This window comes from Rutidosis leptorrhynchoides, chromosome 10 (genome assembly GCF_046630445.1).
Source record: "Rutidosis leptorrhynchoides isolate AG116_Rl617_1_P2 chromosome 10, CSIRO_AGI_Rlap_v1, whole genome shotgun sequence".
Lineage (NCBI taxonomy): Eukaryota > Viridiplantae > Streptophyta > Magnoliopsida > Asterales > Asteraceae > Rutidosis > Rutidosis leptorrhynchoides.
Window position 1 is genome coordinate 20,376,724 of NC_092342.1, and position 22,693 is coordinate 20,399,416.

At 32.9% G+C, this 22,693-nt stretch overlaps 4 protein-coding genes across 7 annotated transcripts; 1 reads left to right on the top strand and 3 right to left on the bottom strand.

Moving 5' to 3' along the window:
* Positions 1-367: 367 nt before the first annotated feature.
* On the bottom strand, positions 368-2,932 carry LOC139872443 (serine/threonine-protein kinase 54-like). Its single transcript, XM_071860318.1, has 6 exons — positions 2,634-2,932; positions 1,802-1,923; positions 1,496-1,707; positions 1,237-1,411; positions 952-1,089; positions 368-786 (listed from the first exon to the last, which is right to left on the bottom strand). Exons 1-6 carry the CDS (start codon positions 2,923-2,925, stop codon positions 571-573), a joined length of 1,155 nt encoding a protein of 384 aa, XP_071716419.1. The 5' UTR covers positions 2,926-2,932; the 3' UTR covers positions 368-570.
* Positions 2,933-4,866: 1,934 nt separating this feature from the next.
* LOC139873277 (zinc finger BED domain-containing protein DAYSLEEPER-like) lies at positions 4,867-7,496 on the top strand. Of its 2 annotated transcripts, none has more exons than XM_071861207.1 (3): positions 4,867-6,775; positions 7,025-7,110; positions 7,201-7,496. In XM_071861207.1, the coding sequence occupies exons 1-3, from the start codon at positions 6,373-6,375 to the stop codon at positions 7,237-7,239; spliced, it is 528 nt and encodes a 175-aa protein (XP_071717308.1). In that variant the 5' UTR covers positions 4,867-6,372; the 3' UTR covers positions 7,240-7,496. Both variants share the same exon structure in this region; 1 of them encodes a protein (XP_071717308.1).
* A 548-nt stretch (positions 7,497-8,044) lies between these two features.
* Positions 8,045-10,776, bottom strand: LOC139872617 (protein LIFEGUARD 2-like). Its single transcript, XM_071860529.1, has 4 exons — positions 10,411-10,776; positions 9,742-9,855; positions 8,838-8,995; positions 8,045-8,675 (listed from the first exon to the last, which is right to left on the bottom strand). Exons 1-4 carry the CDS (start codon positions 10,664-10,666, stop codon positions 8,469-8,471), a joined length of 735 nt encoding a protein of 244 aa, XP_071716630.1. The 5' UTR covers positions 10,667-10,776; the 3' UTR covers positions 8,045-8,468.
* Positions 10,777-12,289: 1,513 nt separating this feature from the next.
* On the bottom strand, positions 12,290-22,341 carry LOC139873638 (uncharacterized). 3 transcript variants are annotated; one of them, XM_071861576.1, is made up of 21 exons: positions 21,979-22,341; positions 21,222-21,480; positions 20,464-20,569; positions 20,175-20,316; positions 19,555-19,819; positions 18,785-19,116; positions 17,865-17,911; positions 17,199-17,346; positions 16,506-16,692; positions 16,153-16,387; positions 15,551-15,964; positions 15,191-15,248; positions 14,814-14,904; positions 14,480-14,554; positions 14,236-14,319; positions 13,982-14,125; positions 13,726-13,804; positions 13,239-13,321; positions 13,098-13,152; positions 12,847-12,921; positions 12,290-12,545 (listed from the first exon to the last, which is right to left on the bottom strand). In XM_071861576.1, the coding sequence occupies exons 1-20, from the start codon at positions 22,256-22,258 to the stop codon at positions 12,856-12,858; spliced, it is 3,150 nt and encodes a 1,049-aa protein (XP_071717677.1). In that variant the 5' UTR covers positions 22,259-22,341; the 3' UTR covers positions 12,290-12,545; positions 12,847-12,855. The 3 variants fall into 3 exon arrangements, with proteins under 3 accessions (XP_071717677.1, XP_071717676.1, XP_071717678.1); XM_071861575.1 differs by having other exon boundaries at positions 12,831-12,921; XM_071861577.1 differs by lacking the exons at positions 21,222-21,480; positions 21,979-22,341 and having other exon boundaries at positions 12,831-12,921; positions 20,168-20,316; positions 20,464-20,566.
* Positions 22,342-22,693: the final 352 nt, after the last annotated feature.

The following is a 22,693-nucleotide window of genomic DNA, read 5'->3' on the forward strand; positions in this document are numbered from 1 at the left end:
CCATGGAAAAAAAAAAAAAAAAAAAACCTTAAAAACAAACAGAACCTAAAAGTAAATGTATTTGTCTTCATAAAGTCGGGCTATTTGTTGTGAAAGTCCCACCACCAAAAGAAGAAGACAAGGACCCTGATTGGTTTTGGTCAACAGGAACCCGTGGAACAAACGAGACGAAGAAAGTTATCAAGAACAACAAAATAGAAGTGCCGAATTAGTTGAAGAACAGTTACCAGGACCTTGTGATTCATGCTACGTCAATCAATACGAGCATTTTGTGATGATTTAAACTTAAACGTGTAAAATATTAATAAAATTCAAATATGACTACACTAGAATACTTTCCATATATGCTAAAAAAATCCATCTAATTTATATCAACATATATCAGAAGTTCACTCCTACAATTTTCAACTGAACTTCGAAATAAAAAATCATTATGTTCCATGAGCTATAACTAAAAAAGAAAACAAATAAAGGTACTTTTCAAGGATAAAATAGTAGATGGAAAACTACAAACATAAAAATCAATAATTCTATGCAACTAAGAAAACTTCAAATTGCAAGAAGATGAGATTAATGACCCAACAATACACCACCATAGAAACCGAAACAACCATAACTAGCTTGATCCTCCGGCACCATGCCGCCACCTTTGCTTGTATCCAAAGCTTCCAACAACTTCACCACTTCTTCCATCTCCGGTCTCTTTTCCGGCTTCACATCCCAACACTTCTTTAAAATGCTAGCAAACGCTTTCGGACAACACTTTGGAATCTTCGGTCGTAAGTTCTAGAAAACAAAAAAAAAATTTAAAAGACCGGTTATTTGAGTACTTAAGTCATATATCATATGGCAATCACAATAGTAATTTTTTTATATATCATATGGCTCTGTTTATAAATGCAAATGGTTAAAATTATTCATTAAATGAGTCAAATTTAGTATATAAGTCACCTGATTAACAACAGCAGCAGATATTTCAGCGAAGCTAAGATCAGCATAAGGCATAACGTCACAGCAATAGATTTCCCATAAACATATGCCAAAACTATACACGTCGCATTTTCTGTTATATGGTTTTCCATCAAGTACCTAAAACATATACAAAAAATTGTAAGTTATCTATTCATTAACAATGGCAGAAAACGTATAATAAAATAAATAATTTATATGACCCAACCCAACCCGACCCGACTATTTTGACACCTATGGCGAATTTACATTAGTACATAATAATACCTCAGGTGCCATGTAACTAAGTGTTCCAGTTACACCGGTCATGTCTCTAGGATTTAAAGCTTCAACTCGAGCCACTCCAAAATCAGCAATTTTAAGAGTTCCATGTATATCTAACAACATATTTTCCGTCTTAACATCACGATGTACAATCTTTTTGGAATGAAGGTAGCTCAATCTGTTTATAAGAAACAGAGTTTTAATTAAGAACTATATATAAATAAATTATAAATTATTAATTATAAATCACTATGAAACTCACCCTCTAGAGAGATCAAGAGCAAGTTCAACGACACTCTTGAAAGATAATTTCTTTTTTGAATTTTCTTTCAAGTATTTCTTGAGGGTCCCACCTTGAAGATATTCAACTACAACACAACATGCTCTAGAAGGTAGAGAATTTCGGTTGCGCGTTTTTGAAGTGTCGTCTGATGGAATCTTGAGATCCGATGTTCCCATTGAAGCTCCTATGAACTGCAAACAAACAAGATTCACAATTTATTATTAACGATAAACTATGAACAATATTATGAGTTTGTATGATTTATTATTTATATAATAGTATTACCTTTGTGACATTCGGATGGTTGAGTTTGTGCCAAATCGCAACTTCTTGTTGAAAAGATGAACGAAGAGCAGCAGCTTCAAGAATTGTGACAACACCATCCTCTCCCCAATCCAATACTTTCACTGTGAAAAAAAAAACATATATATCAAATAATTATTGTAATAATATACATTTAAGATTTAAGATTAAGATATATTAAAGTTTAACAAAACTCAAATTGTATGATATTAGTATGCTGATGACTAGCATTACAAGAAAACCTAGATAACCTGCATAACTTGATGCATGTCTTTAAATTTCTGAAGTGTATGATCAGTATTGCATCAAAACTACTCAAACATGTATAATTGACATTTAACAATAGGGTCCAATTTTTTTTAATATAGAGTTACACTGATCAATTAGTAGTTCCTATATGTAGATATCCGAGCAATGTAATAATCTATTGAAGGTGACACTAACATCATCTTTATAAAATCAAAAAGATCATAATATATTGATGGTGACACTTATCATATCTTTACACCTTTCTGAAAATTGACTACATACAAACAAAGAAAAAACACTTTGTCTTGTTCGTACAAGTAATACGTGGGGTTGGTCACGGAATAACCTGATTCTAATACACGAATACTTTATCCGTTATTATTGTTGTCGTAATGTTAAAAAAAAAAAAAACAATCAATAAAAAAGTAACAACACATAATCATCAACTAAAATCAGCATAGTTACTCCATAAAAACACAATAACAACTAATTAACAATAATGAAAGTAGAACACGACGTAATAATAATATTAATAGTAATTAATTAATATAAAAAAATTAAGTACCTGCAACATGTTGACCATCATAGAGAGCTTTATAAACAGTACCATAAGTACCATGAGCAATAACATTCCTAATATCCAATTTATTCAACTCAATCTCCCATTCTTCCTGAATTTCACTTTTTTTTGCCCAAATCATTGACAAATATTGATCTAACCCAAGCGTATCGAAAGTTTTAAAATCAACTTTATCTGCCCTCACAAAAGATTCTTTGGACTTGATATCCATCAGTTCTGTATTCGACTCTTTAGTAGTAGAACCAACATTAGCCGAATTTAATTTCTTCGAATCCATTATCGTCAGAGGCATAAAGTTGGGATTAATGTTTTATTTTTTCGTTCGTATATATAACAAGATTCTGGAAATTGGATACGAGTTTGGAGTTGACCAAGTCCAAGTAGGATATTTGATAACTACCCGTATATAGGTATTTATTAATAATCAAGAAATGAAAATTAGAATTTGAATTGGAGTGCAAGTCTTCATCGAATAAAAAGGAAAAGAATTTTAATTAGTTTAGAATTCAAAAAGTGTAGTAGATTATGATTATGATCTTTTTAATTAAATAATATTCCATCCTTTATCTATGAATATTGTTGAGATATTAACGCGCTTTAAACTTTTTACGGAGTATTATTTTTGGAAAGCTAGCTTTTTATTTACAAACAACCAACGGGTTACATAGTAGACTATGGATACGTTACGCCACTGACTTTTACTATATGACCTTATACATTTATTAGATTTATAGTTTTTTTTTAGGTAAATAGGCACTAAAGTACTCGTTAAATATAATTAATTGTGAATTTTTTTTTTTCAGGACTTGAGTTACATTTATTAGATTTATAGTTTTTTTAGATAAATAAGCACTAAAATACTCGTCAAATATAATTAATTGTGAATTTTTTTTCAGGACTTGAGTTTTGATCGTGATTCGCTACTACTCACCATATACCAATCATTAAAGAAAAAAGTCATTCTTCAAACGTTCATGCGATTTTCTTCACTCTATTGGCAATCCAAAGACGAGCCGTTACCTGAAGACTAGAGAAGAAGTCTTCATTTAGAATTGCATCTGGACTTGTTAGTGGGCCCATAGATAAGTTTGTTCCTCCATTTTCAAATATGCCATAATAATGCATAACACGTTTTAACTATTGTACATATTGATAAATTGTCATTTAAAAAGTCATGACAATGTACAATAATTCAAAGTATATTAAGAACATCTTTAAAATAGTTGTCGTTAACAAATCCATTAATTAATTAAACTATATAAATAACTAAAGAAAATGTGTATAATTATGATGCATACTTGTCTCAAAATATTTATCCACCTGTAAAAAATAAGTTATAATATTATACGCTCATTTATTACTCTAAATCATTTAATTTTTTATCATTCACTTTTCAAGAATTTTAAGTCACACTTGTTTTTAGGGATGACAACGGTCATCCGACCCGATGGACATCCACCCGCCCCTATCCATTTAGATGGATATGGATGGACTAAATGGATGAATATCGAATATGGATATGGATATGGATGTTTAGTGGATCGGATATGGATGACAATTTGTAATCTATGGATATACCCTTTTCACACGAAATATATTTAGATATAAAAATTTAAAATATAAAAATAATAAATAAAAGATATCACATGCACTTTATATAATAATACTAAAGTATCATACATGATTTTTCAATATGTGTATAGATGTCGAGTATTATATATTACTCCAGTTTGGGCTTATTCACATATATATGTTCAATGGGTTGGGTTATTATGTGGAGCCCATATTGATAACCACAATACTTCTTAATTCTTATACCTATTTCGTATGTTCTATTCTATCTATATCTTTAATTTCGTACAGATATTTTCATCCAGAGACACTTTTCAAAATACTTTTACTATTGCTACCTAACTTGTGTACTCAAACTAGAGCTACACGCACGGATTGTTACTCTAAATCTAAGGTTCGTTTTGAATTCTCTTCACTCTTGTAACAATTATCTTTTGTGTTCTTTTAGTTGTTGTTGTTGTTGTTGATTTGAGTAAAATATGCATTTTGTTAAGTTAGGGTTTTATATTCTTAATGAAAGGCAAGTTGTAATGGATTTGTGGTTTAAATACATTTACTATTATGGATTTGGGCTTAATCTAGTTTATTTATGTTTAATACTTTCTGATTTGTGTATACATGTGATATAAGAACAATAAAAATTACTCAATAAAATTAAACTAGTGGTTGTAATTTAATAAGTAATGATAAAAGGTATACTCTGTATTATTCTTGATAAATGTTAGCTTATCCTTCAAGTGGGATTTGTAGGCTATGGAGAAAGAAGTTCCAAAACCTGGAACTGGTAGTGCCACTGATCCTCTCGTAGAGGATGAAAATGTTGATACTCAAATCACTCGAAGAGGAAAAAAACGTACATCAAAGGCTTGGGAAACCTTTGAAGAACCTGTTGAAAGAAATGGTTTGGTAATGGCAAAATGCAAGGACTGTAAGAGATATCTTACTGCCAAAAGCGATTCTGGAACATCGCATCTGCTCGATCATGCTCAACGTAGGTGTCTAAAGAGACGACGTGTGGAATGTGAGGTAGGACAACAAAGCTTAAAATTTAGAAATAAAGATGGTGATGATGAAAGTGAGTTGGTTATTGAATCCAAATTCAAGCAAGAAATTTCAAGGAGTAAGTTGGTGAATATGATTATAATTCATGAGTATCCATTGTCAATGGTTGATCATGTTGCTTTCAGAGAGTTTGTTGGTAGTTTAAATTCAAAGTTCAAAATGATAAGTCGAAACACATTACAGAGTGATATCTTGAAGATGTTTGCATCTGAAAAGCTGGCGTTGAAGAAGTTCTTTGAGAATCTTGATAGTCGCATTGCTCTTTCAGAGAGTTTTTGGCAGCCGTCCTAGTAGACTGTGTGTACGAATATGGGTTGGATCATAAACTTTCATCAATAGTTTTGGATAACTGTAGTACAAATGATGCAATGTTGGATGTTATCAAAGAAAAAATTGATGCGCAATCTCTTATATTGGGTGGAGATTTCTTACACATGAGGTGTGGTGCACATATTCTTAACCTAATCGTTAAAAAAGGTTTGAATGCTATCAATACTGAGATTAGTGTAATTCACGAGAATGTTGGATTTTGGTTAGCCACCCCTAAAAGGTTTGAAAAATTTGAAGATGCAGCTCGTACATCTAAGGTTTCTATAACGAGAAAACCAATGCTTGATTGTATGACTAGGTGGAATTCAACCTACCTGATGCTTGAATCATCTATTCTATATAAAGAAGTTTTTTCAAAACTCAAGCGTTCGAATGCTCGGGTTAAGATACCATTGCCATCTGAAAAGCAATGGGAGTTTGCAACAGTAGTTAGTGGAAAACTGGAAGTGTTTAACAAGATCACGGAGTTGTTTTCGGGAAGAAATTATCCTACTTCGAATTTGTATTTCTCTGAAGTTTGTGAGATAAAAATCCAACTGAAAGCGTGGTTGAAGTCTGATGTACCAATAATAGTAAACATGGCGACAAACATGATCGAAAAATTTGATAAATATTGGTCAAGCATTAATGGCCTTATGGCGGTGGCTACTGTTTTGGACCCTAGATTGAAGATGGATTGTGTTGAGTATTTCTTCAAACTAATTTATGCAGATACGTTTGAGTTAGGAAAAAAAAGATTGAAACCTTGCTCGGTGTTTTGATGTTAGAGTACAAGAATAAGGCTGATCCAAGTGTTGAATCAGATACACCTGCTGCTGATGGTGTTTATAATCCTAGATTGGACAGTGGTTGTAGTTCATTTTCCCTTCATAAGCAGAAAAACAAAAAAAAAAAGTTAAACGTCAATGCTGAGTTGAGTCGTTACCTAGAGGATGAAGCATTGCCTGATGATGCTGATATCCTTGCATTTTGGAAGACTAATTGCCAATATCCAACTTTACGAGAGATGGCCAAAGACCTATTGGCTATACCTGTTTCTAGTGTGGCATCAGAAAGTGCTTTTAGTACCGGTGGTAGGGTTCTTGGTCATCATTCCCGATTACATTCAACCACAGTGGAGGCGTTAATGTGTCTTCAAAATTGGAAGACGGATGGTTCTTCAGGTATATCATACTTTTAGATTTATATATTTAATTTGTTACTTGTTTAATTTCTGGAATGAACACGTGAATTTTGCGACTTCTAGCACAAAAGATATGATTTAGATAACCTATTATATTCCAGCATGTTACTTCAGTTCAAGTATGAAAATGTTCATATGGTTTGTGTTATTTCTCAAACATGCAATATACAAAATATACATGTATTGTCTCCAAGATTTAATACTTTCTTTATGACTACTTTACATGTAGTGTCTACGACAAAGAAATCCTTTGCCCATGCTTCTGTGTTCGAGGATTCAGATAATGAGTTAGGAAAATGTGCAACAACTGATGAGGTACTGATTTTAAACTATATTACAACTTTGAATTATTTATCAAGTAATTTATTTCGCGCTTTAGATCTTTTACTATTCTTTCTAATATAGTATGAAGGCGGTGATGTCTACATGACTTGCAACTTTTAAGGTTGGAATGCGATCGACGCTTTTGGAAATATTATAAGCAATTTGTTAGTCTTTTGGTTGTATATAAGTTAGTTACACCAATGACTTTTGATAGTATAAGCTATTAAGTATTATGGATTTTGGTTCTACATAGTAGAACAAACTTACTTTTGATTGTATTAAAGTGACAACAAAGTAGAAAAAACTTACTTTTGATTGTATTAAAGCGGCAACAAGCTCTGGCTTTTGATTGATTGTATTAAGTTGTCGAAATTATGTAAGAATGGAAATACCATTTAGTATGTATTTATAAGTTACTTTTTAAATTTGTAAAAATGTTTACTAATATCCAATGGACATCCGTTTACCCGAATAAATCCATGGATATGGATATGAATGGATGAATTAAAATTAAATGGATATGGATATAAAAAATTAAATGAATATGGATATAACCTCATCCGCTCCATTGCCATTTCTAGTTGTTTTGAATATAAAGACAAAATTTGCATTCTATGTATTTTCCCTCCAACAAAAAAATTCTGTTACAGGAGGATTAAAATAGATTATTATTATTAAAATTTAACGAACCAAATATGGAGATAGAAAAGCCTTTGCTACAAAAAGTCGTTCCATTTATTTAGAATGGATTATATGCTATCTTTTGTCAGTTCAAATTTAAAAAATGCTATCTTTTGCCACACCAAATTTGTTAATTGTTACCATCTCACCCCCACCCATTTTACCACTTCTAAATCAAAAAACTTTCATATGAACAAATTGAATCATCAACTACTCAAGAACAAGACTACTCTACAGTAATTTGTAAAAAATGCCAATTTACACTTCGTATGCTTCAAGTCTGAAGCCACAATTTCCCTCGTCTTTTTCCTCCCTATAGGATCAACATGGTTAAACCGTTGTTAGACGTACCCTAATCATGTTTTTTTATACCGATCAAAATTCAAAAGGAACTTTGGAAAATGTATGAGTATATCCACTTTGGGTATTTGAAGAAGCCCGTAAAGATCCAAAAACAGGCCCACTACATGACACATTCAATCACACTAAACATAAAAGCAAACAACCCACTGATCAAAGGGAACAACTATATACTATGCAAAAGTCTTACCCAAATTAGTATCTTATTCACAGATTCCATCATAACTCGCTTCGATGTATTGATTCGCGATATACTACTGTAAATCATATGAACTACTAAAACATAGTATCAATTACGGTCATAACTTCTAACTGTCAGCTGCTCGAAGGACGGTAAGCAATGACATGAATAGATTGATGATGTCGAGATACAAGCAAATAGCAGCCCAGATATACTGATCGTATGTGAAACGCTTGATCAGGTTATCAGTATCATACACGATGTAGCCACAGAAGATAATAGCACCCAAGCACCCATATATCATAACGGATATCTTACCCAAAGGGAAAAATATCTGCAAAAAACGAACACAGAAATAAGTAAAACACCAACCTCATACTTGAAGTAAAAGAAAGGTTGTAAATATAATTGTTTCTTAAACATATCATACTCCACATATATAAAAAAGGTAAAATTTGGTTAAAAGGAACTTGGCGTGTTAATTTCATATACAAACCTGAATAAGGCCGAAGACTATAAGCACCATAAGGGCACCGAATAAGAACGGACCCAAGAAGTTGAAGTCGTATCCTCTTTTTACACCCCAAAATGTGAATAAAGTGAGACTCACAACCACCACAGCAGTCAAAATAGCAGCTTCCAATATTACCTTCCCTGCAATATTATCAAAAGCTGAGCATTCTAGACTACTGGTTGTCAAAGGATGACATAGATTTTAGACCAATAAGTATTTACAGAACAATCTTGTACTATAGAAAATGCATTAGTATAATCTACATATAATTGGTGTGAAGAAACAAGCACTTTTGGTCCAAGTAAAAGGGCAACAACAATGTGTAACAAAATTCAGTTTTGGGGTGCAGCTTCAACTTCTATACTGAAACCAACACAATGGTAAAGATTTCGATCAAATATATGCCGATTGAACTAGTAATTATCATTATCATTCAAATCATATTCATATATTCATATCAAATCAAACTAAAACTAGATATTTGATGATCACCTCCTGGTGTATCAGTGTCAATCATAACAATAGTTTCCTAGAAAGTATCAATCCATCAATTATTTCCTAGGCTGTATCAATCGTTTTCCTAGGGTGTAACAATCTTTTCTATAAAGTTATCAAACATTCCATTTCCAAGAAGGAATCAACCATTACCTTTCATAGGAGGGTATCAATCTGTTATCTGTCCCTGTCAATTAATTAATTCCTACGCGTAGACAAGTATAAAGAATATGCTTTTCTTGCTATCAAAGAGTCCTAGTTGCTATAACATGTACATCACGTTCTTGTCAGGATCAAAATCTTACTGTTACAACTTTTAGCCTTTTAGATTAATAGAATTAAACATGCTCAATATAAATAGAAAACAGAATAATGCAAATGTTAAGCTTACCGCTGCTGAAAGCGCACGACAAACCAACTCCAAAAGCAAGTGTGACGGTGAAGATCCCAAGCAGCACATAGTTAATAGGATGATGCTGATGGTAGTAGTACAATGGAATTAACACTGTAAGAAGATTAATACAAATTTTATTTAGAATTTAGATTTCAATTTGGTGATACACAGAAATCAACAGTAATCGCAGGACACAAACCGCATTAATCAACAGGATTTGGTGAAATTAAACGCAATTATAACACCAAAAACTTCAGATATTCAGAAACATAGAAATCGAATGAAATCGTAACAAACTGCACATATTCAAACTAAAACAGAATGTTACAATACAAATTCTAAATTAGGAACAGTATGAATGCTAAAAGTTTTATATCAGATAGATGTAAAACAACATTCATATAATTGACATTTTTACATCATTACATAAAATCACATAGAAGATGTACAAACACAGAGATGCACGGAATGAAATTTTCATATAATACGGAAACGTTTTTATATAATTATTCTATTTGATTTGATATTTGAAGGTTCTAACCGTTATTAATCGTGAATATACTCTCACGTAATTTCAAAATAATCAATAGATTTGATCAACATTATAATTAATCCAATATATAATCGAATATATACACATATATACAGGTGTTTGATAAAACTTACTAATGAGCGGCACGATTAGGAGAACGATGAAACAAGCCAAGCCACCTCTAGTAGTTGTCATGAAAGTAACAATCGGATGATACGAAACGACAACGGCACCAACGGCAGCCGTAAGAATCAACTGAATCGCAACAATTGAGTAAACTTTACGAATAAATGACCACCGGAGTTCAGGCGATTCTAACATCGTCGGATACAGCGTCCGGTTTGCTCCGGACTCCAAATCGTCCTTTCCAGCGGTCGGTTGATTCCACATGTTGAAGAAACTGAAATTGAAAAGTTAGGGTTTGTGATTGTAGTATATATTAGGTTAATAATGAGGATAAATTGGCGAGTAAGGAAATAGGGAAATTTAAGAGGAGTTACGAAAGGTGGTATTTGTGGCAATGGTGTAGATAGCCAGAAACTTCTTGAAGTGTGGCGTACACGCGCGGATCTTACACGTGTCAGAATGCTAACTGCTTTCCGGATTTTTCTTGCTGACTCACTCACTTTTTATCTTTGTTTCGAATAATCCTTTTGCATTCGATAGAAAATACTAGAATTACGTAGAAGAGACATAAAAGAAACCTATGACGCGTTTAATTATATTCGAGTTGGAGAAAATGTATACCGAGTTTATTTTTTATTTTTGTCAAAAAAAAACCGAAAACTTTTATAACTAAAAGAAAGTTCATCAAAAGAATAAAACATCCTTAAATGAACAAAATCAAACTACCAAGCTAAACAAATACAAATAACCAAACGGAAGCTCAAGACATCAAAACTAGATCGAAACTAACCTAACCTAAAACTCAAATACAACAATACAAAGATAAAGGAAGATGGAAACCAATTTAAATGATAGAGAGAAGATCAAAAATCATCTAACAAATTAAAAGATGATCGACCGAAAGCACACAAGGTAAAACTCAAGCATCCTTGATAAATTCATCGAAAGCTTCCATCTCCACTCCTTGATAAATTCATCCTTGATAAATGTATGCCCATTTACCCACTCAATTTTTACATATAATATAAAGACTTCTTTAATTACATTTTCGTCAAAGTGCATACAATCTTGTATAAAAAAATGCAGTCAATAATAATAATTTAATAACTGTCCCTCTTAAGTGCCACTCCAGCACCAAACTCATAACCGTCCAGTTCACCTTCCTTGTCGGAGGAATTTTCCTTTCTGAGAATGCCATCTCCTCAACTAAGAGAGATGCAAGAAGAACTTGCACTGTTCAGAGACGCAGATGAAGCATCATCTTCTGCGAGGCATTTCGGGCCTTCGAATCCCGGGTCGCTTGTGACCCCAAATACTAGCTTGGAGACATTCCGCCGGGCTAGAATTGGTCACTTAAGGGGAAGTCCCTTTCTTCTAGGGAAGACACCCTATGAATATTGTGTTGACGTCAAGAAAGACCTAGAGAAAGCTCCCACTCAAGAATAGTACGACGTATCATTCATTTATGCACAACAGTTGTTAAAAAAATCTAAAATATAATCAAGTTTACAAAGATGTAAATTGAAGGGACAACTAAACTCCTTATTCTTAATATTATTATTCTGTCACAAAGACAAAGTCATAATTTTGAGTAGATGGTGTTACAAAATTATATATATCAACTTATAAAATAATATTGAAATATATTGAGTCGTAAAAATTCAGTTGACAAAGTATTTAATTAAATACAAACACATAAAAATCAAGCTACTTTATAACATAAATGTCTCTTGGCCCATAACATTGAATATTGGATGATCATGAATCGAGTTACTAATGAATGATAAATTTATGGGCTAAGCGACATTTACTGAAAAATCATTCGTTGATAAAAGAGAAAATGTATTATGACAAATTAGATGACTGTTTAAAAGTTAAGTACCATGGAAAGTTATTTGATTAGGCCAAAATGATATAGTTTTGTACTCGTATTCAACAATTCACTACACTGCACCCGTACGACTTCATTATTCTACCACTTCATTATTCTGTGTACAAATCAAGAGCCTAAATATATACATACAATATATACAACCTATAAAACATCAATTTTAAGTTGCACTAAAATCATGAAAAACAACATAAAAACATAACAGAGCTACACGTATTGACAATTGACAAGTTCGCCTCAAAAACCATGAACCTGTAAACATATGAAAGCAGACTGAATAACTGATCAACCAAAATATCCGGCTAGAAAAGAAACCGAGTCGAATAGATTTTAAAGTTATCTCAAGTATAATCTAAACTTCCACTCATCCTACATAACTTTTTTTTTTTTTTTATTAAAAAAAATGTTATACTTTAGCATTATATCAACATACGTTTTTGTCATTCGTGTAAACAAAAACCCAACATTAAATGCAGCCCATGTTCTAACTTATACGGGAATTAATGTAAATATATAGTGAAGGGTGGATAAATGTACCCGTCTAGTATCGTACATATGTATATCATTGTGCTACATGCTGTGTAAAATAAGGATGCCTCAAAGCATCTTCAATGGTCAGACGATCTTCCTGTTGTACAATTTATAAATATTAATGCGTTGACGTTCAAAATAATGAATATAAACAGCTACATAAAATAAATTAACCCGGGCAGGCCTTAATACCAAGCACAACATATTCAGAAACTAATTCAGAATCCTATATCAGTGCCCTACTATATATCTTATTTTTAGTGATAAACTTACTGGATCCCAAACTAACAGTTGGCGTACTAATCTCAGAGCCCAAACATTTGGAAACCTGCTTAAAGAAAAAAAAAACATTGTGTAAGAAGCTATTGTTAGATATATAGAATGAATCTAACTGTTGATTGTAAGTGTGCCAACCCTATTTTCAGAGGATCTCGGCCTTTAATCTGACTTGAAAAAAATTCCTCTGAACATCTCCACGAAGCTGGTGAACCCAAGCTCTGAATTCAAAATGTCATTTGTTAGTAACCAAATTCTAAAAAAACACTTTGAAACAAGAATCAATAAGTACAGGTTGTCAATATCAACCAATTTCCTTGTGGAACGGCTAATTTGGGACTTTGGATTGAAGAAACAAATCAAACGGGTTGAATTACTGAGGTGTTATTTTTATGCATCAGGCATTTATTTGAAGCTAATTATTTTTTATTTTTACAAAGAAAACCAATACATTTGGACAAAAAAGTGTTCCAAGACAAACCGACTAGTTTCAACCCTGTACCAAACAAATTATAAAGCTATATTAGCCTTTTTGTCTCATTCCTGCAGAAATATACCTTAGATTTACAACTACATGAACAAACAAACAGATAGGGTAAATTCGGAAATAAAAGATATAACTAACCTTCCCATTACGCCCCCAACTGAGATGTTTTGAAGAACTGCCGGGAAGCAAAATGCATAACTCCATAAATGACCTTAGTCTGCCACCAGAGCATAAAAACAGGTTTCAATCTTAATAAGGATGTATATAGAAATCAATTATAAACATATCTTATGCTTCATATACACGTGGCAATTTTGATCAAATTATTTATAGAGATATATAAATATAAACAATGCTTTGTTTAATTTAGGAGATTAATGCATCGTATGACTACTTGTAAGCAAGCTCCTTCAATCCTTCATTCCAGCCTTCAAGGTGTTGATCCAAAAGAGCGCGTGTTATGGCATTTATTTGGAACACATTTGGCGATCCTATAATCAACTCCAAGACCACAACGCCAACACTCCACAGATCGTATCTAATATAACGGAAAAAAGTTATAGAATTTTAGTCAAAGGAGCTGGGGAAAAAGGGATTCATTATAGTCTCTACGAATATTTTCACAATAGAAAGATATAAAAATCATACTTGGTAGTAACGCTTGTGGGCCCATGATACCAAGTAGCATTAAGAAAAGCTTCTGGTGGCATATACTCATAAGTTTGTTCATCCCTGATAAAGACAATTAAAGACTACAATGATACGCTTTCTCCACAACACATTGTATCACAAATTATAACTAACATGCAACAGGTTTCTCAGTTATAACTATAACATCATTAACATCAGAGTAGTAAAAAAAAGGTTTAAAAAAAGTGATTATGAATAATACCGAGAAGGTCCAGCAGCCCCATATAAATGCTTTACGGTGAATTCATCCATTGCACTACCGAAGTCAATAATGCGCCTGTTGAGTACACAGAAAAGAAGAAAAATGGATTATATAAGCATTGCATGATAAAAAAAAAGGTAACGCCTTGTAGCATTTTACACTGTAAGACATGCAAGGCATCTAATACAAGTACTAAGTGTATCTATAGAAGTTTGCAACTAGTAAACAGAAAAAAATATATATCTTGGAGTAAGTATTAGATCATCGAATATGATCAGATTACGATGATCATCTTGCATTCAGCACCAAAGAAATTTAATGACTCGGAAAATACATTTTAGTGCTATAAGTCTCGTTTCCGCTTGGGCGTCCTTTTAAACATCTACCAGAATCCTCCTGATCTTCAAAGCAAACAATCATGTTCTCTAGCAGCAAGAAAGATAAAACATAAGTATTTAAAGTAATTAATGCACATCAATTGGAACGAAAATGATATTATAATAAATGCAATGTCACTAACACAACTCCAAGATACATAATTATGAAAAGACCGATTCAGGATAGATAAAAGTATCTATTTTGGTTCAAGTTTGTTGTAATCTTCTTTAGTTAAATCGTTTTACCAGTTATATAATGAAGAAACAGGACTCTATAGATGAAGACAAGAAACATATATAAATTGCATTTCTGCTTAAAAGATTATGTCCTCACCAGGTTTAATATCCCTGTGAGTGATGTTACGGTCGTGACAGGCCTTCAATGCCATTAACTGATTATACAAGAAAATTATCAACACGTTAGATTGGTCAATAAATTTGAAAGTGCCAACTAGGAAGTGATAAAAAGCTGAAGCTTGCAATTAGATAACTAAATAGTCACCAAGAGACTTTCGACCCGTTAACTGCCAAACACATTTGACACGTGTTTGTTTAGACCCAAAAAGTTCAATTTACTCATTTGAACCATCAAATATTACACAATTGTTGATCTGACCCAAACATTAGCAAAAGGGTCGAATTTCCACCTCTAATGATTAGAAAATAAAGTTGTAGAGAATATTAGCAAACAAACCAATTGCCATATAAGATTCCGCATTTCCTCTTGGCCCGCTTTTGTCGTCTTCAACCAGTGCCACCATTTTGAAGGATGAAGTATACGAACATGTTTCATGTGATCATCATTTGTTGTTCCCATGTCATCTGATGTATACAACAGTTTTGATAACGATATACCTTCATGACGAAACACAAGCCAGATCTCATTTGACCTTGACTCAAAAGACTCGATATATCTTGCAATATGCTCAAGACCTTTTTCATAAACAACCCTTTGTTGTCTTTCCCTTTTTAGCGATGTATCTAATTCCAAAGCAGATGAGCCCTTTACTGACACTGTAACTCTCATATATGCCGAAGCGTTCAGAAATAGTTCACCAAAATATTTTTCTCGTAGACCACTTAGGTAGACCATATTGCCCTTTTCTACCTGTTACAGTCCATCATATGTCATTATTGCGACACCATATATATAAATTATACAAGGGAGGAAAAAGAGAAATAAATAAATAAAAATGAAGAGTTTACAGTCCATCATATGTCATTATTGCGAAAACATATAAATATTTTTCTCGTAGACAACTTAGTGATAAAAAATAAATAAAATAACTGGCTTACCATTATACGTTTCAAAATGAAAATTTTATCACTAGGAAAACCAGAACCAAAGTCGGTTTCGGATGTGTGTCTTTTCGAAGTTCTATCGTCACCGCCAATATGAGTCGTATTAAATGGAAAAGTATCGTTTTTCACACTCCTATCCGAATCATTGGCTCGTTGAAGATAATTCCAATGAAAAGCCACCCAAACTTCTCCATATGACCCACGATCAAATCTCTTTTTCAGTATATACCTAAAAGCAATAATAGAGAGAATCAACTGCAAACTACTAACAAGTATAAGTATTAAGTATTAATTAAGTATATAATGTAAAAGAAAATAAGAATAGAAAAAGATTATTAAGTAGACACCTTGTGTTAGGAGTGGTGGGCCCATGAAATTCGTGATCGTGTTCAACATTCGGTGCAGGGAGTGACTCTAAAAAACCCAGAAAACTTGCAAGACCCTCGGGATTAATGCATTGATCTCTATCACCACCACTAGACCTCCCAAAGTGTAAGCACATCATCTGGTCCCGGTATAAATTTAATGCCCCGCCTTCATTTACATAAAAAGCCAGAAAACTAATTATTTTATCCAAAGTTAAAGTTCAGTTACAGAAAGTGCATTTACGTAAGAGGTGGCAATTTCAACCCATTAATGGGTTGATTTGGTTGTCTAACATCGTAGTGTTTGTTCAATTATTTAGATTATCATTGTAACAATATTGTTCTTGATTCATCACAAGCATGTTATTTATTATAAACAAAGTTTAGAAAAGGACACAAGTATTTCTAGGTGGACCCACTCTCACGTTTCAATGTGATAAAAAATAACCTGTTTCAACCCAAACACGCTTTGACCTGCGAAAAAAAAAACTCTTTCAACACAAACAAGTTTTGAACTGTTACCCAACCCATTCTTGTCACTTTTGATTTAAACATATCCATCTGTGTATAGTCATAACGCCCTCAGAAACTGAAAATAAGAAGTTAAGCATTCAATGATCAAAGGAACTACACTAAACTAACCATAACTGCAATCATCAATGGAACAAAACTAACCATAACTATGATCAAGCATGTCAGGTAAGGCCTGCTGTGAGCCATATATGGAGTCCTGTTCATCCTTTGAAATCCAGAATGTGTAGTCATCCTCATTGAGGCTCTCGGATAGATAGAACGATCTATAAGTATCGTGTTTTCCTTCGACCTAGTTGAAAAGTATTAAAGCCAATATCATAAATTCAACCATTCGGGGTTCATTGACTCCAAATATGATACTACGAAATGATAGTTTCTCTAACATAAAACGTTCTTGTTGCCGAATAGTTTTCCCATACACTGGTGTAATTGTTGCATTCCAATTAATAATAATAACAATAAGTAACTTGAAAAAAAATAAAAAAGAATTCCCATACACTCAGCTTGATATGATAGCATCAGTATAATATAGTAGTGATTACATGTACCAAATATTCATCATAGTGTAATTTATCTATCGAAACATGAAGATAATACTACGCCTTTTATATAAATGGCCAGAAAACCAAATCTCTATTAGCATTTAAGAAATATTAATTTCCAAATCTTCAACCAATAGCATGGCAATTAAAAGAGGGATAATAGCAGAATAAATTAATAAATAATAGAACGCGAGATATCAAATGATTCATGACAGCTATAGCATGGAGATGAACTAATAGCAAATAACAGAAAAGTTGACCTTACCAATAAACGCCCAAACTTATCGACCACTGAATCAGCATCCTCCAAATCTATAATTTCAAAATTATTGCCATTAACAAATAACAGTAACAAATTCATTGTGATATAAGCAGCTACACGGTAAACAAAAACTGACACAGATAAAATATAAAATGTGAAACATAATATATATTTATAACACATACAGGTGCAATTTCGACTGGTTTACTTATGATTTAGTCAATCTGTTATCTCTACCATGTCAAACGGATAAAACATAACAGTTTCAAAGGATTTGGATCATAAAGGTTGAAAGTCCCCTGACGTATTTTTTTTCTCAATTCATAAACCCTAAACCTTCCAAATTGGGTATAAAATAGTACAATTTCATTATCATATATTTGACATGCCAGATTAAATTTCATGCAGGATTTAAAACCCATGAAAATTTGATTTTACCATTTTCATGGCGTCTCAATTTAATTTTTTTAAAAATTTTTTCCTACTTATTGGCCGGAGGTCCACTCGGAAGCAATCTCTCTATCCGTCGAATAGAGAGAGGGATGACTTTCTCTACTTTTGAGAGTGTTTTCACTCTGGGTGGAGAAATGACTTGTCTTTATTCTCGGATAGGGGAAGGATTGTCTACATCTCACCTCCCCCATACACCACTTATGTGGTATTGGGTTTTGTTGTTGTTGTTGTTGTTGTTGTATATTTGTTAAAATAGAAATTGGACATGAAGTGTTCCGGGTCAAACAAACCAAAATTTTTACCCGTGTTGACCTGCTACCCAACCCGCTCATTTGGACACTTCTAGTTACACACAAAGTTCCCACTTCAATAATAGAAGGAAGAATAAAATAGCAAATCAAGTTACATAGTTTGGAAAATTAAAGATATGAATCTATCATGGCACAAAAGAGAGATAATACTATAGTTACCAGACTGTTCATCCACATAATTCTGCAATCTGACTTCACCGGATCGTTCATTACGCAGAGCTTCTGGTCCAAACGGGACCACAACAGCAGCCACATTATCCATGCTTCCTTTTTCAAGAGCAGTGTCAACAATGCAATCGGCTAACGAGTATGAACATGAAGAACTGTATTCTAATTCTAGAGGGGCATTAGCATGCAGTTCCCAGAACAGATCACAGACATCCTGTGGGCCCAGCTTTTCATGAACACCATCAGAAGCAGCTACCAAATAACTATCATTAGCTGTCAGTGGTATCCAATCTGTCACCTCAGGAACTGATATAACGCCAAAACTGATGATAGTATGACACAGTAAGATTCATATAAGCAATAGCCTTTTCTATATAACATTAAAAATTAAAAATAATAATAATAATAACTAAGAATTCCAGCTTAAACAATTATAAAATACCATTTAACTAAAATTATTAGAGAAAAATTACGAATAAAGTTAAAAAAGGTTTCATCTGACTTCTGTTCTAAGTAACATCTTTTATTATCATGCACTGATAGGATTCAACTTTAAATAAATTGATTTACAAACCATGTAAAAAATAGTCATCATGGTCAAATTTGTCACCACGTCATCATTTAGACCAGACAAGTAGGTAAACGGGCCAAATAATCTAAAGATCTTTCAAGGTTGTTTTATCACCATATCTTAAACTTTGGTTACCTACTTATGAGTCAAAACAAATGGTTATACAACACAAAAAAGGACCAAATGTCACCTTTTAAAGGACACATCACCAATAGCTCGTGAAACAGCCAAATGTCCATTGACTCGGGATACACCACCCCACTCAAAAACGTGACCTCCAGCTGACTCTATTCGAGACCTTTCATCAACCCTGTCCGGATGGTGATCTTTGGTCAATTCTTTGGCAGAAAAATGAAGTAAACCATCAGAAGCTGCAAGTTTAAAGTTTCCATAATCCTTCATACGTACTGAACCACTATCACGTCTTCTATTTCTGTATAATCTCACCAAAGTAGCTTCCATTTACAAAAACAGATTATCAGCCTTTCTGATTTCCATACTAAGGGTAAGTTGCATAAGAATTATCGAAGATTCGCCTGATTTCTATTTTCAGTAACCATCTTTGTTCACTCATAAAAAAGTAAACAACTTTCAGAAGTATGATATAACATCGCAAAGTATCAAAAAGTTTTGATATAAGGTAATCTGACCAGATTGGATTTTTTTTTAGTGGCATTTGATAAACAATTAGCTAAATTTACCATGGATGAAAAAGTGAAAAAATGTTTGAGCATTTACTGAGTGAAATTAAAATGGTTAGCCAAAACAGAAATCTGACCAACCTTCGCTAGCTTTTGATTTACCATTAACCTTTAGCCTCGGGAGGAGACAAGAACATCTCAGAGCATACGAAAGCCTTCGTGTCTCCAACATTGGCGGCTAGAATTTGACTGTCTACTATTAGTATAACTGTTGCTGTGGAGCCAGAGTCGAAATTGTATCTAGATGCCTCCTTTAATAAGCAGAGTAAAACCATGAAACCGACAATAAAGAGTTCGCGTGCGCGCGCGCGCGCACACACACACACACATATATATAGAGAGAGAGAGAGAAAAAAAATGCAAAAGAAAGAATAGATAAACAATAAACTATCACTCACCTTACAAAATGCTTTATCAATATCATCGATCGCCATCAAGAGAGATTCCTTAAGAATTTCCAAGTGGAAAGCTCCATCAAATACGGTTGACAACGTAAACTTAATCCTGCGACATGTTAAAAAAACTTGTTAGCTGAGTAAAAAGTATAATATAAAAGAGCTTTTGATTATTTACTAGGGATATCTAAAGTCTATACTGGGAGCTATAAACAGTGGCTTTGTTAACTTCTATTTATACCTAATAAAAAACATCTATTTAAGGTGTGTGTGGAAAAAAAACCATAACAAACGATCATAAAAATATCAACGTTCATGTCTTTCAAGACTCGAGAACATAATAAGTATAAACAAATGAGGAAGCCCAATAAGGAGGAAGAGTCAACGCATATAGTTTTTTGTCAGTAATAGAATAAATAATTACTAAATTCCTACAAAAGTACATTGAAAAGGTATATAGTTATTTTTTGTTCATTTGAAAATATATGAGAATAACATTTACCTTCCTTATCCTAAAATAAAATAAAATGACTTATGGCTGAATGATTGAAGAAGACATACGGTGTACTAACGTAACAAAGGTAATCAAGACGCCAATTTAATTATAAAATCGAGCATAAAGATCCTATCAAACCTAATCACTACCTAAATGATATATCAATATATCAACCTAATGACATTCCACCCCAACGCTACTATGGGCATGACAAATCAATAACGGAAGAGAATGATAGATAGATAAATTATTTGAGAGAAAAGACCTTCCGATATGAAGCACGTAATCACCCAATTTCTCATCCCAACCAAACATTTGAGATGTAAAATCCTGTCCTGCCTTGTATGGTAGCATTGCCATTGATATCTTGGATAAAAGAGAAAACGTGGTATCAAGAAGAAAATAAGTATGCAACAGAAAATAATCCAATAACAGCTTCGAAGCCATTTCACTAGCTTCTGCACCATTATGTCCATCAAAAACTGCCACAATGCCAACTGATGATTCTCTAATGCCGTTCCGACCTGCACCAATATGAGAACTCAACTATAAGAAGTGCATCTGTGGGAGTATCAGAAACTTAACGGCTGCAACTCTATATCATCTTATGCCAACTACAAGCCTCCTATTGTAGACTGTTGATGTTTTCTGTAGTTCCACAATTTCATTCACCTCCCAAAATTCGAGAGAAAAAAAAAAAAAAAAAAAGCAAAGGTAAAACAGCATAGTAATCAAAGGGTCAAATGTTCATTCTTCTTAGTGTGGTGTTATTGCTTCATCAGTAAATATATCATATTTTGCCAATTCGATTCATCTTTATTTATGTTATTAAGTTCTTTATCCTAAATTTAACATTTGATTCATATATCATATATGCAACTCTTCATTTAACCTAATAGTATAAACTTAATAACTTTAATTTTAACAGGTATAAACTTAATAACTTGATCTACAGTAACATTGCATACGCACGCATACAGTTACACAAATTAGAAGGCAACTACAGATTGATACATATTTACCTGGAAATGGAATTCGGATATCGAGAGTACAGAAAGTGCGATCTTCAAGCGATTTCCGCCGGCCTTGACGTGTTGCCGATTGACATCTACCGGAATTAGATATTGTACGAGATTCGTGTTTAGGTAACCTCCATCTAGGGCATTTTGGTGACTGAAACACCGCCGGTGCACCGCCTTCTTTATAAACAGCTAAACATGTTGATGATTCGCATGTAGTTCGTGTGATGATACAAATTAAAAAACCTAATACTGATAGAATTATGAAATTGTGAGTGTTCATAGGTTTTATTTGTAATTGAAAGAAGAAAAGAGCGGGTAATTGGAAATCGGGTAAGGATCGTTGATGGTTTGAATAAGTAACGAATTTAATGATCAGACGTGTTTGGATATGTTCAGCCGGTGGATGGTGGGTGAATTTAGTTTTTTTCCTTCCTTTTGTTTTATTTTTCTTTTAACTTTTTTCTTTTATTTTATTTATTTTAATACGGAGTATTTTAATTTAAGGATTTATATTTAATTTAATTATTTAAGAATTGTATTCTCTATAAGAGAAAATTAAATATTTACGTTAACATCATAAATTTTTTCAACAGAGGTGTTTGGAGTTGTGTTTTGATGTTGATTATTTGATTATCTAGTTTTAAAGTCGTAAATAATTAAATAACAGTGTTTGGTAAGTTATACTTAAAAATCAATTAACCACGTTTTCTCAAGA